The sequence below is a fragment of the Hypoxylon trugodes genome, assembly GCF_022578975.1.
Source record: "Hypoxylon trugodes strain CBS 135444 unplaced genomic scaffold F4822scaffold_4, whole genome shotgun sequence".
In the NCBI taxonomy this organism is placed as follows: domain Eukaryota; kingdom Fungi; phylum Ascomycota; class Sordariomycetes; order Xylariales; family Hypoxylaceae; genus Hypoxylon; species Hypoxylon trugodes.
In genome coordinates, this window is record NW_026250019.1 from 904,477 (window position 1) to 918,002 (window position 13,526).

Genomic DNA, 13,526 nt, shown 5'->3' on the forward strand with positions numbered 1-13,526 from the left:
CTTAGATTATGAGTTCTTATTTGATTGCGCCTGTGGCGCGATCCTATTCCCCCCACACGGGACGGAAATGGCGGGACGGTATGCAGGTCTCGCTCTCGCTTCCATTTATTAGTTGCTACTGCCGATCTGTCAAGGCTGCGGAGTTGAGCTACGGGCATTGAATTCCGTAAAATTTACCTAGGTACTTCAGGTACGTAATACGGCTAGAATCCAGGCAGACTATTTCATTTTTTAAGATGAGCTACACTATTGCAAGTTACCCGGCGCCGCATCGCTGCCGAGAAGGGCCGCGCAGGGGTATAAGTATATCTCCTTTCCCGTGATGGAGACTGCAGAGGTTTATTGATATTCCTTTTTTTCTTAATTCCGCCCTACATTCGCCGATCCCTCCTATGGCAGCCATTCTATTCTATAGAAGGATTCACTAGGTGTGATGTGAAATGATAGTGCGCTTCGCACCATACGCCCGGATTTGACATAGGAATAAATATAGAACGGGCTATGGTTGGCTAGAAAACCACATGGGATATCGAATTAGGTATCTTGTAGCACGTGTAACGCTCGTTACTGAAACCACTAAAAGCATTTATGTAGTTTAATACTTCCATCAACCTTGAAGTTATGCCTTTCAATTCTTTATGTCCTAGGCGCGTAATATGATGGAGCTCGATCCCTTTATTATCGTGGTGTTTGGGCCGCCGCCACCTACGGTTAACCTCGCGGAGGACAGAACAGTGGGGAGTTACTTCGCAGTCGGCTTCCTACTTTCTATCGCGTTCGTGTCGGTTGTGCTAAGGATAGTGGCAAGGATCACGGCGCGGTTAGGGCTGATGGCGGATGATTACTTCATAATAGCTGCGCTCGTAGGTCATGATCTACACTTAGTTATATGTATCGCCTTCTAATCGTCAATCTGGAGTAGGTGTTTTCGATTGGTACCGCGGCCGCAACAGTAGCTGGTGAGATCTTACACCCCGGCGAACTACATGTTATCGTCTAACGAGATTATGAATAGGGAATATATTCGGCATCGGTACCCACGTATGGACCATATCGAAGTCGGATCTTATCCCAATCTTAAAGGTTTGGTGAATTTTCTTCGCTAATCTAGATGCCAATACTGATGTCGATTTTTAGATCACCTATAGTTATACCATCATCTACACCGTTGCTATCCTTTGTATAAAGCTCTCACTTCTTTGCTTCTACTACCGACTTTTTGGCATGTTCGGGAATTTCTGGAGAATGAGCCTCTTCCTAGGGGGATTTCTTACTGTCGGTCATACAATTTCCGCCTGGATTTCACTTGCAATCATGTGCAGGCCCATATCCGCCATCTGGGACCAATATCTTGGCATTGTTCAAGCAAAGTGTATCGACATTAAAGCGGCATATATATCCTACGCAAGTATCAACATTCCACTAGATATCCTCATCCTAGTGATCCCTATCCCGCAGATTCTCAAACTCCAAATGTCAATGCGCAAAAAACTTCAGATATGCACCTTATTTTCGCTCGGTAGCTTGTAAGACAGCACTTCACGCCCAAAAAAACACAGAATAAGAACACCATATCGCTAACCATTCTATCTCAGTGCGTGTATCGCCGGCATCGCGCGACTATTTTACTTGGTCAAGTACACGCAAGAAGTCGACTTGGCATGGACCTTGAGCCCAGTAGGCATTTGGTCCTCCGTGGAACCTTCGATCGCAATCCTCACAGCTTGTCTACCAATTATTTATCCACTTTTCCTCCGCTGGGGTGGCAAGTTGCGGTCCGTAAAGAGCACCGAAGCCACCGAAGGGTACCCGTCCCGGCGACAGGAGTATCGTGAAAACAGAAGATTAAGAAGAGACGACGATGAGATCGCGTTGGCAAGTTTCGCTGATGGTGGACCACCGGAACGGTCTGACCACACACTTCCTTATGGTGTCGTCGTTCAACATAGCATTAAACAGTCGAACTCCTTCCAAGTAGGTGAAGCTATATGATAAAAATGCTTCAAAATGTTAGTGTTAGATGTATATTAGTTCATGAGTAATGTAGCAGTCTCTTACCTACCAAATACACCCCAGTACGCCGTTGTTATCCCGCTGATTATGAGAAACACAAGTATATCAGAAGATCGCCACCCCACCTCTACCCAGCCGGGTAATCAAGCAGTCATTCTCGCTTGTTCAAGAGGTTCTTCCTGATATACAACTCGCCATCCCTGAGATGATGTCTCCACGAACTATACACTATCGTGTACTCATTATCCAATATCTTTTGAACCCGCGCAGACGTGGGATTTGGGCTAGTCACTGTTAGCGCGATACCCCTTTACCCCTTTTCCCAGATAAATGTGGAGACTTACCAATATTTTGCCTCCGGTCCATTCACATCAGCTCGTAACCACTCTTGAAAAACCGCAGCCGGACGCGCGAGGTCGAAAACAACTTGCTGAATAGGTGTATTGGGCGTAAGAAAAATAACCACCGAATCATCATCGACTTCAAGAAACCCGCGTGGGTCATCTACAATAGTGAACCCCAACCCCTCAAGTATTTGCTTGTCTATCGTCATATACGCGGGGTCCTGCGCAAAACATGGGACTGTGGTAGGGGTACAATGCCCTCCCTTCTTCCTCTTAAGCGACTTCTGGACAGTTTGAAGAACTCCGCTGAAGCCAAATTTAGTAGCTTTTGCTTTTGAGATGAGTGTCTGGAGACTGAGAGCTAGCGCGTGCTGGTTCGCTGAGAAGGAGCATATGCCGGGGCCCGTCGCTAGCTGGCCGCAGGCGAATGCGACGATTTTGGTGACGTTGGTGAGAAGAGGTTTGTTGGCTTTGAATACTGTCTTGAGGCGAGCGAATGAATCGCTCCCTTCCCATCTTTGTCGCACGACGTTGAATTCTTGGTTGACTTCCATGGCGGATAGGGTGGGGTCGGGGTTAATCACAGCTCTTTTCTTCCCCTTGCGTCCGCAACAGCCATGGCCATTAGTACGGGGCAATAGAGGGACGATGGGAAGGTAAGCTTGTTGAAGATTGAAAGGCTCCATGTCTAAATATTCGGCCATGGCTTGTGCAGATCGGTAGTATAGATATGGGCCTCCCCTATTGCGAAGTAAGTATTTCAAATCCAAAATGAACGGCAAATTTTGGAATTTTTCATCTTACCGTCGATCTCCATGGTCACATCGTGAGTCTACCCAAACAGTCGGCTCGTCTAGGTCAAGGGTGATTTCAACTTCTTCTCCCTTCAAATTCGGCACTTTGAATTTATCGTCTGCGAGATCTCCTGTCTTATACTTATCAAGCTGCTCGGCGATTCGTTGGATGTTTTCCTTGGTGTAAAATTTGACACCTTTCGCCTGTTTCTCTTGGATATCAGACGTAAAGGTCTCCATTTCCGGAGTTACGACTCGCTCCTGGTTTTGAGCCATTTTGGGTTAGGATGAATATCGCGATTTTGTCGTGAAGGGTGTGGAAGTTGAAAGTGATTTTGCCCTGGGTTAGGACGTTGTTTATTTGATGGTAATGACCGGGTTTGAGCTATCCGAAAAGATGTCTGATGCTGAGATGTGGTATCTGATCACTAAGACCGGCTCAAATTGGATGTTGGTACTTGAGAATCTTAAAAATATACTTGGGGGGTATGTTTGTACTCTATCCTTCTACGATGACGGAAGGTAGAAGAAATGGATTCTATGCGTACTTTAGAATATTTGTATTTGTTTATTGACAGAGAAACTATCGCGTTGAGAAACGTTATACACAGTGTTAGTCTGAAGCTAAACGACACCTCACGAGCACATGAACACGTAGAGGCCATAGCACGATTAATTTTTCCTGCGTTCTGCCATTCTGACTTTGACTTGAGTCATATACTATAGATTCATTCTTGTAGCCCTACTGACATCTTCAATATCCATGCCATATTACACAGTGAACAGGCATGCCTGACCTGTATCCGTGTAACCGCCTTAAGAAACCGCACCTATTATTTTAGTCTTTTGAATTATTTAATCCAAATCACAGTCTTCCGGAAGACATTGTCAGTGCGATAGTTCAATAGTGGGAATAAAATCCATAATGGCGTATTGTTGCTGTGCAACGACGTCCGTGCCTTATACTTTCGATGGTTTAGATGAAGCTAAACATACTAGTTCAAGAAATCGCCCTTAGTTTTCGCGAGTTGCTCGTCGTAGTCTATCAAGTCATTAGAAGGGGTGATTTTGAGGGGTGGGAGAAAAAGGGGGGCGGGGTAGGCGGATCGTCGAGTTCTTACATGGCTGGAAAGCAAGCCACCCCTTATCCGGGCCGCCAACTTGTAGTGAGGTATACGCCGCTTCGTCATCATCGATGGGGATCTTCTTATACCCCGCGACGGAAGCTGCATCGGCTAGTAATTGAGCCTGACAAGTCCTCTCAAGGCTAATAAACCAGAAAGCCGCCTCATCAACACTTCCACCAACGGTAAGTAAGCCGTGGTTCTGAAGAATCACGGCTTTTCCATTTCCAAGGGCTTTGGAGATTCTTATCCCTTCTTCGCTATCGAGGACTACGCCTCGGAAGTCGCGGTATACTCCATGACTTTTGTAGAAGCGGCACGCATCTTGAGTAATCATTTCGAGCTCGCGACCGAAAACGGAAAAAGCTTTGCCGTGTACACTATGCGCGTGACATGCAGCATGCACGTCGGGCCGTGCCTTGTGAATTTGTGAGTGGATCGCGAAGGCGGCTGCGTTAACGGGCTCGGACCCCTCCACCACATTACCATCCTCATCGCACAAGATCAAGTCCGAGACTTTAATCAGTGAGAAATGCATCGAAAGCGGATTTAGCCCTGTGAGATTAATATGAAAGACCCGAATAATCCGGACTTGATTAGCGACTTACAGAAGTGGTCGGTCAAGATGGGGTCGCGGACGGAGATATGCCCGGCGACGCCCTCATCGAAGCCACGGTCGGCGAAGACCCGGAATGCTGCTGCGAGATGTTGTTTTCGGTAGAGTCTTTCATCCTCAAGGTTATCAAACTTGGGGTAGGTTCTAATTTTCAACTTCTTGCCACTTTTAGTGGTGCCGTTGAATTGGACCTGGGGAGGATTCTCAATCTTATCCTTTCCATTGAAGCCATTCTGCACTTGAGGCTTCTCGATGGAGAGGGTTGAGACGGCCTTAGTGACTGTTTCTGTAGAAGACATTTTGTATGAGTTAGGCTTTCCCGGTCATCTATCTGGACTGCCAAGAAACAAAAACGAAGTTATACCCAGCAGTAAGCAATATTTAATGACAAAGTCCATTTCCCACCAGCTACCGCTTACATGATTCCGTGAGGCGGGGAAATGGCAAACACCAATATCTCCCACCAATTGCGAGCTCGGTCTAGGTCAGAAATGGGCGTCATTTCTCCAAATCGTACATATAAGTCAACAAAGAACTAGTTCCCGTCCGAGGGATATTACCGATGCGGAGAAGTCATCGTCGGAAATGCGGGATCATGGTGGCGTCAGTGAAGTCCGTCATAGTTTCTTTACATGAATATACTGTATAATGTTATACCCCGTTTAAACTGGTTTTTATAAAAGCAGTTTTATAGTCGCTATATAAGGATATCGCTATAAAGCATACAAGTCACTGGTTTTTAGGGGTAAAGCGTCGACGGGGAAACTTACAAGGTAATATTTAATGTCGGTAAAACATTAGGGTTATACAGGAATAGAAGGAAGATAATTTATTACCTATGATATGATATCTGACATAAATTGATCCTTTCTGCTTATGTATATAATCTGTTGGTTGATAAAATCCTCCTTTTAAGTAAGATCTGCTCGCCCGATCACCCCTGATAGTACACGTCAAGTTGTAAGCACGTCTGCCTACCTTCCCACCTAGGTAGGTAGCTCTGGCTCACCGAAGCTTCACTGTCGGTGCCTACCCGGGGCAGTTTTCAGCCGCATCCACTTGAAACATAATGTTGAAGCCTCGTCTTGAATATGTATTCAACTCATTTTCCCGGTCCCTTACCTAAATTGTTATCAGCTTCCACTAAGCGCAAAAGAATGTCCCTCCTGCTTCATTTGAGGTATCTTAGTGAGACTTAATTAGATAATATCGTGTCTTTTTACTAAATGGCAAACCAGTCTCCGTTCCTACGGATCGGGAACCGGGTGTATTTATATTCGAGAAGCGGGATAAAATGGAAGCCCACGGGTTCGTTTCCGTTGACCTATCCGTACAGAACGAAGACAACAATGCCCCCGGGCCGATTATTCAGCCACCACAGCTCTACGACCATCTTCAGATCCCATCTAGTGGCCACCATATACGAGTATTAGACTTAGATGGCGAGCCGCCCCAACAGAACACAGGGTTGAAAGGTAGCATGAGGGTAGTTGACCTGAAGACTGGATCACGATTTACGGCGCTGTCATATGTTTGGGGTGCGGGATCCTCGGCGATCACTTGCAACGGGTGTGAGTTCCCAATAACGGACAACGGGAAGGCAGCTCTATTAGCGTTGCGTCACCTATATGGCCCGATAACCATCTGGATTGACTCTATATGCGTTAACCAAACCGACGACACGGAGAAGACCCAACAAGTAGCAATGATGGGAGATATATATAGTCGGGCTGAAACAACTTTTATCTGGCTTGGGTTAGGGAATCCGCAACTGTTCAAGACAATCGAGGCACTGAACGAGATCTCTTATCTCGGGCCACATCCCGCCGGTTTTCCTTGGAATAAGAGGAAAGTCATTCTCGATAAGGTTTTGTTTATTTTATCGTTGCTGCGTGCATACCTGGCTCGATTTATTAGCTTTCGTAAGAAAAATACTATACATGGCGGGCTATGACAGACTTACTAATTACTCTTATCATATAGGATTATTTTACCCACGCGTCCACATGTACTTGAAGGCGGGGTGGGATGATCCACATGAAATACAAAATATCGACGTCCAGAACCTCATGGCTTGTGAGTGGTTTTCTCGGGCCTGGACGTTTCAGGAATTTCTGCTTTCTCCTAATCCGGTGTTTGTTAGTGGCGACAGTATCGTCTCCCTAGCCAATTTGAAGAAAGTTCACGACGTGGCTACCGGTGGCCACTGGATGGAAGAGCGTAGCTTCACGCGATCACTATTGGAAAATAAATGGAGATTTACATCCAGACGTTGGTGGTCCCGTACTGTACATCGGATAATAGACACATCTGCTGGGTTATGGGACTTAGTATCCATATGGGCCACTCTATCACGCTCAACGAACAACGATAACTTACTATCGGGAACACAAGCGAAAGGACTCGCGAGGGATGGATGTCATCGATCTGCATATATTTATAGGCAAAATGTTGTTCGAATCGCGAGATTGAATTACTTCGCATCCTGGCTGTCGTCTACTTCTGGTCTCCTCTTCGGTTACGGAAGCGTACTCTTCGCCCTGGGGTATTTCTTCGCGTATCTTGTCCACTTTAGCGGCACTAATGAAGGATTGATACTGGTCGTCGCGACTTCTTACTACGTGATGACGAATTTTGCCTATAGGATTTTAGTTTCGTGTTTCCCGTGCTTCAGCCATAGGAGGAACCGCTTTAAGGAAGCGATTGAGACGAATTATCCTGTAATATCGGGGATTCAAGAGGCGCTTCGGATGCGTAAAGCAACCCGAGGCCTTGATAAATCTTTCTCTATGTATGGTATCCTTCGCACTCTAAATGCGCCTTGTTCGGAACCAAACTACCAAAAAACTGAGGCTCTAGTTTTTCAAGAACTCTTTGGGAGCCTTCTTCGATGGGATTCCGCCTTCATTGAGCTTTTGGCTGATGCTGGGAGACCCGCCGCAGGATCGCCAACTTGGGTTCCTGACTGTGGAAAGATCAGAGAAAGAACTTGGCTGAGCCCACAATATCTTAATAAAATCTTCAATCAGCAGTGGTCACATGGAAGGCTCGAGGATTGTATTCAAATTCGGGGAGATGAGGCTATTGTGCGGATAAAGACCATTGGGAAGGTGACGTTCCACGGTGGAACCCTCGATTCGATCGACACCCCGAACTATGAAACAGAACCCATTGCAATGAACCTGACGCAACTAAATGACGCAGTATCCCACCTGCGGCGATGGCTTAGACATCTTTGGAAGGAGAACCCAGTCGATCAAGGAAGTAAAACGATTCCTCAGATGGTCCTAGACGTGTTTTCCGGTCGCGTTCGAACAAACGAGTCACCTAGCGGAACCGTCATGGGCGAGAACTATTACGAGCCCAATACTTCATTGTTTAATAAGTGGTATAAAATCCTTATACAAAACTTGAACCGTAAAGTTATGGATAGGGATCCGTCGTTCACGGATCGTCTCAAGGGAAACCGCGAAGTGTTACGATCATTTGTCGACTCGTGGAATGCACTAGCTCGAAAAAGAAGCCTGATTTTCTCTCGTGATGGTTTCGTCGGCTCAGGACCACCGCATGTCGAAGCGGGCGATCTGGTCGCTCGTGTTTACGGAGTTTCGAGACCTATGATTTTCCGTCAAGTGAGGGGTGATGATAACACCGAACGATACGAGGTGGTAGGCGATGCCTTTATATGTGGATATATGGAACAGGGGAGATACCAACCCGAGTCTGGACCTAATAATCTTAATTCATTGGTGTTGATATAGTTGAATGTATTTTTAGTTGGGGAACTTGGTTAAGATTAAATATGTTTTATCAATTCAGGAACATTGGCTGTATTTCTTTACTTCCGAGATCTCCGAGGCCTCTCGGCATTATCGGTGAACACATGATTTCCCAATTAGGCAAATTTACCCCTGTCATGCATCTGTAGGTTATGAACCTTATGTGCTGGGATCTATAAGTACCTATGTACTTTTGATAAGCCGATAAGACAAGACATGATGACCTAAGCCACAAAATGACATATGTGACATATGACATCGTGACGACGCTTAGAGGCTCAGCATTCTGGAATCCTCACATCCGTACCTTACGTGTAGGTATTTTCCAATTTGCCATTCGTCAACCAATTTTGGTTTGTTTCGCCATGTAACCCTGCTTCACAAACTGGTAGATTAGCTGTTGAGCTGAGCTAAAATACCTTAGCAATGGCCGTAATGCCTCGTAATGTCCCTGTGACCCGCTTCGATCCGCTGTCGATCCAGTCATCATCGTCCCCAAAAGTTCCGATATCCAAAACAACAAGCGAAACAATATATTCACCCTGGCACGACCTTTCCAACTTTCACCTTTCTATACCATATGAATTGCGCTTCGAGATATAATACAACATCCCACGATGTCGATACGAATAGCCCTCGATAATCCTCCCGAGTTCTACACGAATCTCGATTTTATAAGCGGCCGCGTGATCCTAGTCTTACACCGACCTGAAACCATCGGAAACGTTATTGTCAAGCTCGAAGGCGAGTCGCATACTGCTCTAACCGTTCCGTCCACAGGCGACCGCGATGACCTCTACCGTGGACGGATACCCGGTGGTGGCGGGGTAGGCGACATTATAACTGAAAGCCATAAAATCCTATACCGATTATTTCAGGTGTACCCCGACGATGGCGCCGCTCTAGCCTTCCAACCAGGCACGCACGAGTTCAAGTTCAATTTCAAGGTGCCCCTAAACAACATATGTCATGACCCGAAAGCCATGAGTGCGCTATTAGGCATTGGAGGCCTCAGCGGGAGTGGATTTCGTACAATGGATGGCTCGAAACAACTCATGCTACAACACGTGAAGGGCACACTACCTCCCTCCCTCACCGGTTTCCCCCAGGAGGCCGAAATACGGTATTATATAAAAGTCACCATACAACGTCCAGGCTTCTTTAAAGAGAATTGGCGATACCAAGTCGGCTTTAAATTCCTCCCTGTCGAGCCGCCGCGGCCGGCTAAGACAAGCCAAGAAGCATTCGCTCGGCGACCCTTTACCTTCCGACCACAAGCCGCTCTTCACCAGAAAAAGTCCTCATTCTTCGGGAGTCGGTCCTCAACGGCAAGTCCATCAAGCGGAGCAGGAGGCACACCACCATCAATCGAGATGTCCGCGCGTTTACCCTTTCCCAGCATCCTAACTTGCAACGAACCCCTCCCCCTCCGCCTAATCGCGCGCAAACTCGCGCCCACCGAACAACAACACGTATACCTAACCGCCCTCGAAATCGTGCTAGTAGGCCACACCCAAGTCCGCGTACACAACCTCGAGAACACCGAGCGCTCAACCTGGATCCTCTTCTCCGCCCCACAACTTTCCCCTCCAATCCAACTCTTCAACTCCCCCACCGACCCCGTGGACGCCGAATTTGAAATTCCAAAAACACTATGGAAAGACCGGCGCCTCCCCAACACCGTCGCGCCCTCCTTCCGCACATGCAACCTAGCACGAACATACGGATTAGAAATAATGTTAACCCTAACCTGGGCCCCATCCTCCTCTCCTTCATCCCTAAAACCCAACTCCCCATCTATAACCCTGCCCCTTAAACTCTCGAAGGTAGATGTATACTCCGGCATCCGACCACCACAAGAACTCCTAAACTCGGTCTCGACGCAGAACTCGCGGCCGCCTCGATTACCAAACCGGCCACCGCAGCAACCACCGCGTCCGGGGCCAGGGGTTAATGTCCAGCCGCCGGCGCCAGATCCGTTGTATCCCCCGCAATTAGGCACCGTGGGCGCGACTATGTACGAGGAAGCGCCGCCGAGTTATGATGAGGCGATGGCGGACCAATTAGCTGGGCCCGCGGCAAGGCCGGCTTATAGTGGTGTTACGGCGGAGAATGCGCCGAGTACTATGCCCGCGGAGAAGTCATGAGAACGCGAGTTAGGATATGCGGAGTGGAAAGGAGCATAAGAGAAAAAGAAAAGGAGAGGAGTGGCGTGGTGGATGATACCCCTCGGGTTGGCTGACTGATTTTGCGTCGCGTCGCGTTGCGTTTGTGCTTATAAAATATCATACTGGAGTTAGTGTTACGGATATTTTGCAAAGAGCGGTGCATTAGGTGGGTGAAGTATTATGGGATACGTAAAGGGGGTAATAGGCAAAATAAGATGTCATTATAATGGTGGTTATTAAATATGACGTAGGATTCAACAAGCCTTTGTGGCGCGTATATTGCGATAAACCTGTTTTACTCGGGTTATAACATACAAAAGCGCCAGTACGAGAACGTAATAATCGATCATGCAGAATCGCATATATTTTCAATATGCAACATGCCCCCTTGCAGGGTATGCGGAACGGTGATATCTAACTGCCTAGATGTCTAGATAGCGCCTATGCTGTTCATAAAAAATGAGTACATAGATGTATATACAATGCCAATCGCGCGCGCGCATAACCTTCCATCCATTTAATGCAAGTTCTAGATCAAGATCTATATCTTCTTGCTTATCGGCCTGTCATTCATTCATAGCTTCCCCATGCGCCTTGCTTTATCTTTTCTTAACTCTATAGCTTGGCAGAAAGAGTCTTCTTTAGTCTCTTCTCGACAGCATCGAGGTATTCGTTGGTTGTGACGTAGTCCTCGCGGGCTGTCTTGCCGCAGGCAAGGGCCAAGTCCTTGGTCATGATGCCATCAACATCAACGGTGTCAACGCATGCCTTCTCGAGGCTCTCGGCGAATGCGATTAACTCAGGCGTCTCGTCTAGCTTACCACGCTGCAATAATCCTCGGGTCCAGGCGAAGATGCTAGCAATAGGGTTCGTTGATGTCTCTCGGCCCTTCTGGTGCTCCCGGTAGTGTCGTGTTACTGTTCCGTGTGCTGCTTCCGACTCAAAAGTCTTACCGTCTGGGGTGATTAGGACTGATGTCATGAGACCCAGAGAACCAAAACCTTGTGCTACAATATCAGATTGAACATCGCCGTCGTAGTCTAGATGATGTGTAAGTCTCATTCCAATGTAGGACTCATAAGGGCGGTGAGGGGGCTTACTCTTCAATGCCATAATGTATCCACCAGAGCTCTTGACCATCTGAGCGACCATATCGTCGATCAGGCGATGCTCATACCAGATGTTCTTAGCTTCGAATTCCTTCTTATACTGAGTGTCGTATAGCTCCTGGAAGATATCCTTGAACCTGCCATCGTACTTCTTGAGGATAGTGTTCTTAGTGGACATGTACAAAGGCAATTCCTTGTCAAGAGCTAGCTTGAAGCTGGCGTGTGCAAATCCGGTAATACTCTCAGCGGTATTGTACTGGGTTTGTGCGACACCACCACCCTCCTTGAATTGGAAAACTTCAATCTCCTCGGGCTTGCCACCCTCGGGGGTGTACACCATAGATAATTTTCCTGGTCCTGGGATAACTCGGTCCTTGGCCCGGTACTGATCACCAAAGGCATGACGGCCAATGATAATGGGCTTCTTCCATCCTGGTAGTAATCTCGGAATGCGGGGGATGACAATAGGCTCACGGAAGACGGTACCGCCAAGAGCATTGCGGATCGTACCGTTAGGAGAGAGCCACACTATACAGGGGGGTTCAGGTCAGTCATCCTACTAGATCTATTCCGTGTAGTATAAAAGCAATTCAGGTTACAAAACATCTAATAGATATAGTAAGATCTGAAGATTAGGGTGCGGGGTTAAAGATCGGATGGTTGGTAGGCTTATTGTGCAGGGGCGGAAATGCATGTAAGACTGCATCGGGAACAGGCTTGAGGCTTACTCTGCTTGAGATTAAATTCCTTCACACGGGCCTCATCCGGGGTGATAGTGGCGCATTTAACTCCGACTGAGTACTTCTTGATAGCCTCGGCGGCATCAATCGTAACTTGGTCGTTGGTTTCATCTCGATATTCCAATCCCAAATCGTAGTACTTTAGGTCGATGTCGAGGTAGGGGAAGATGAATTTGTCCTTAATGACCTTCCAGATAACCCTGGTCATCTCATCACCGTCGAGTTCCACAACAGGATTTTGGACTTTAATTTTTTCAGGCGCCATGTTTAACCTGGTATAATGAAAAAACGCCACTGGAACTGCAGGACGAAATGTGATAGGTGAGGACCTAATAAATGGTCTCGCCGATCGGGAGAAAGTTGACGGCCGTAGGCAACGGGCCGCGGTGGAGGAAATGACATTCATGATGAAGGATGTCTCGGAAACAAGGGCGCCACACTTGCGCAAACGATAATTATACGTTGTAAGAAGATAGCGCACGCAACCGAGAGAGAGGCTGGTAGCGGCAAGTAGACAAGAAGCTAAGAGAGTTAGAGCCGAGGAATATTTCGTAGTTGAAACGAAGCCGGCTAACTTTGGTAACGTTGATCGCTATCGCCTTAGTCGGGTCCCGGAGCTGAGGAAGGTTTTGCTTTGCGTAACGGGGAGGACACGGGGACGGGGATTAGAAACTCTAAAGCGCGCGACTTGACCATATACAAGTACATATACTAAAAGTTCTTAGCCTCTCTATTCGTCAAGGATTCCCGAATGTAGTTATGTCGCACCTGCTGCGAATATGGTCTTGTGCACTCTCTGACGTCGTACGGGTACCAAAGGCAAAAATTGAAGGTGAGGG

At 47.3% G+C, this 13,526-nt stretch overlaps 6 protein-coding genes across 6 annotated transcripts; 3 read left to right on the top strand and 3 right to left on the bottom strand.

Annotated features, from left to right (window-relative positions):
* Nucleotides 1-659: 659 nt before the first annotated feature.
* Nucleotides 660-1,992, top strand: F4822DRAFT_427855 (uncharacterized protein; the record flags this gene model as incomplete). Its single annotated transcript, XM_051460809.1, has 5 exons — nucleotides 660-863; nucleotides 923-959; nucleotides 1,016-1,083; nucleotides 1,138-1,526; nucleotides 1,596-1,992. 5 exons carry the CDS (start codon nucleotides 660-662, stop codon nucleotides 1,990-1,992), a joined length of 1,095 nt encoding a protein of 364 aa, XP_051315280.1.
* A 172-nt stretch (nucleotides 1,993-2,164) lies between these two features.
* On the bottom strand, nucleotides 2,165-3,427 carry F4822DRAFT_442774 (uncharacterized protein; the record flags this gene model as incomplete). Its single annotated transcript, XM_051463032.1, has 3 exons — nucleotides 2,165-2,297; nucleotides 2,358-3,098; nucleotides 3,162-3,427. The coding sequence occupies 3 exons, from the start codon at nucleotides 3,425-3,427 to the stop codon at nucleotides 2,165-2,167; spliced, it is 1,140 nt and encodes a 379-aa protein (XP_051315281.1).
* A 719-nt stretch (nucleotides 3,428-4,146) lies between these two features.
* Nucleotides 4,147-5,190, bottom strand: F4822DRAFT_427857 (arad-like aldolase/epimerase; the record flags this gene model as incomplete). The annotated part of the gene is made up of 3 exons (XM_051460810.1): nucleotides 4,147-4,193; nucleotides 4,273-4,830; nucleotides 4,884-5,190. 3 exons carry the CDS (start codon nucleotides 5,188-5,190, stop codon nucleotides 4,147-4,149), a joined length of 912 nt encoding a protein of 303 aa, XP_051315282.1.
* A 550-nt stretch (nucleotides 5,191-5,740) lies between these two features.
* F4822DRAFT_203118 (heterokaryon incompatibility protein-domain-containing protein) lies at nucleotides 5,741-8,680 on the top strand. Its single transcript, XM_051453755.1, has 2 exons — nucleotides 5,741-6,813; nucleotides 6,875-8,680. The coding sequence occupies exons 1-2, from the start codon at nucleotides 6,186-6,188 to the stop codon at nucleotides 8,650-8,652; spliced, it is 2,406 nt and encodes an 801-aa protein (XP_051315283.1). The 5' UTR covers nucleotides 5,741-6,185; the 3' UTR covers nucleotides 8,653-8,680.
* A 155-nt stretch (nucleotides 8,681-8,835) lies between these two features.
* F4822DRAFT_398640 (uncharacterized protein) lies at nucleotides 8,836-11,216 on the top strand. Its single transcript, XM_051457707.1, has one exon. The coding sequence runs from the start codon at nucleotides 9,288-9,290 to the stop codon at nucleotides 10,815-10,817; it is 1,530 nt and encodes a 509-aa protein (XP_051315284.1). The 5' UTR covers nucleotides 8,836-9,287; the 3' UTR covers nucleotides 10,818-11,216.
* F4822DRAFT_398642 (isocitrate dehydrogenase NADP-dependent) lies at nucleotides 11,217-13,488 on the bottom strand. The gene is made up of 3 exons (XM_051457708.1): nucleotides 12,676-13,488; nucleotides 11,939-12,475; nucleotides 11,217-11,878 (listed from the first exon to the last, which is right to left on the bottom strand). Exons 1-3 carry the CDS (start codon nucleotides 13,091-13,093, stop codon nucleotides 11,454-11,456), a joined length of 1,380 nt encoding a protein of 459 aa, XP_051315285.1. The 5' UTR covers nucleotides 13,094-13,488; the 3' UTR covers nucleotides 11,217-11,453.
* Nucleotides 13,489-13,526: the final 38 nt, after the last annotated feature.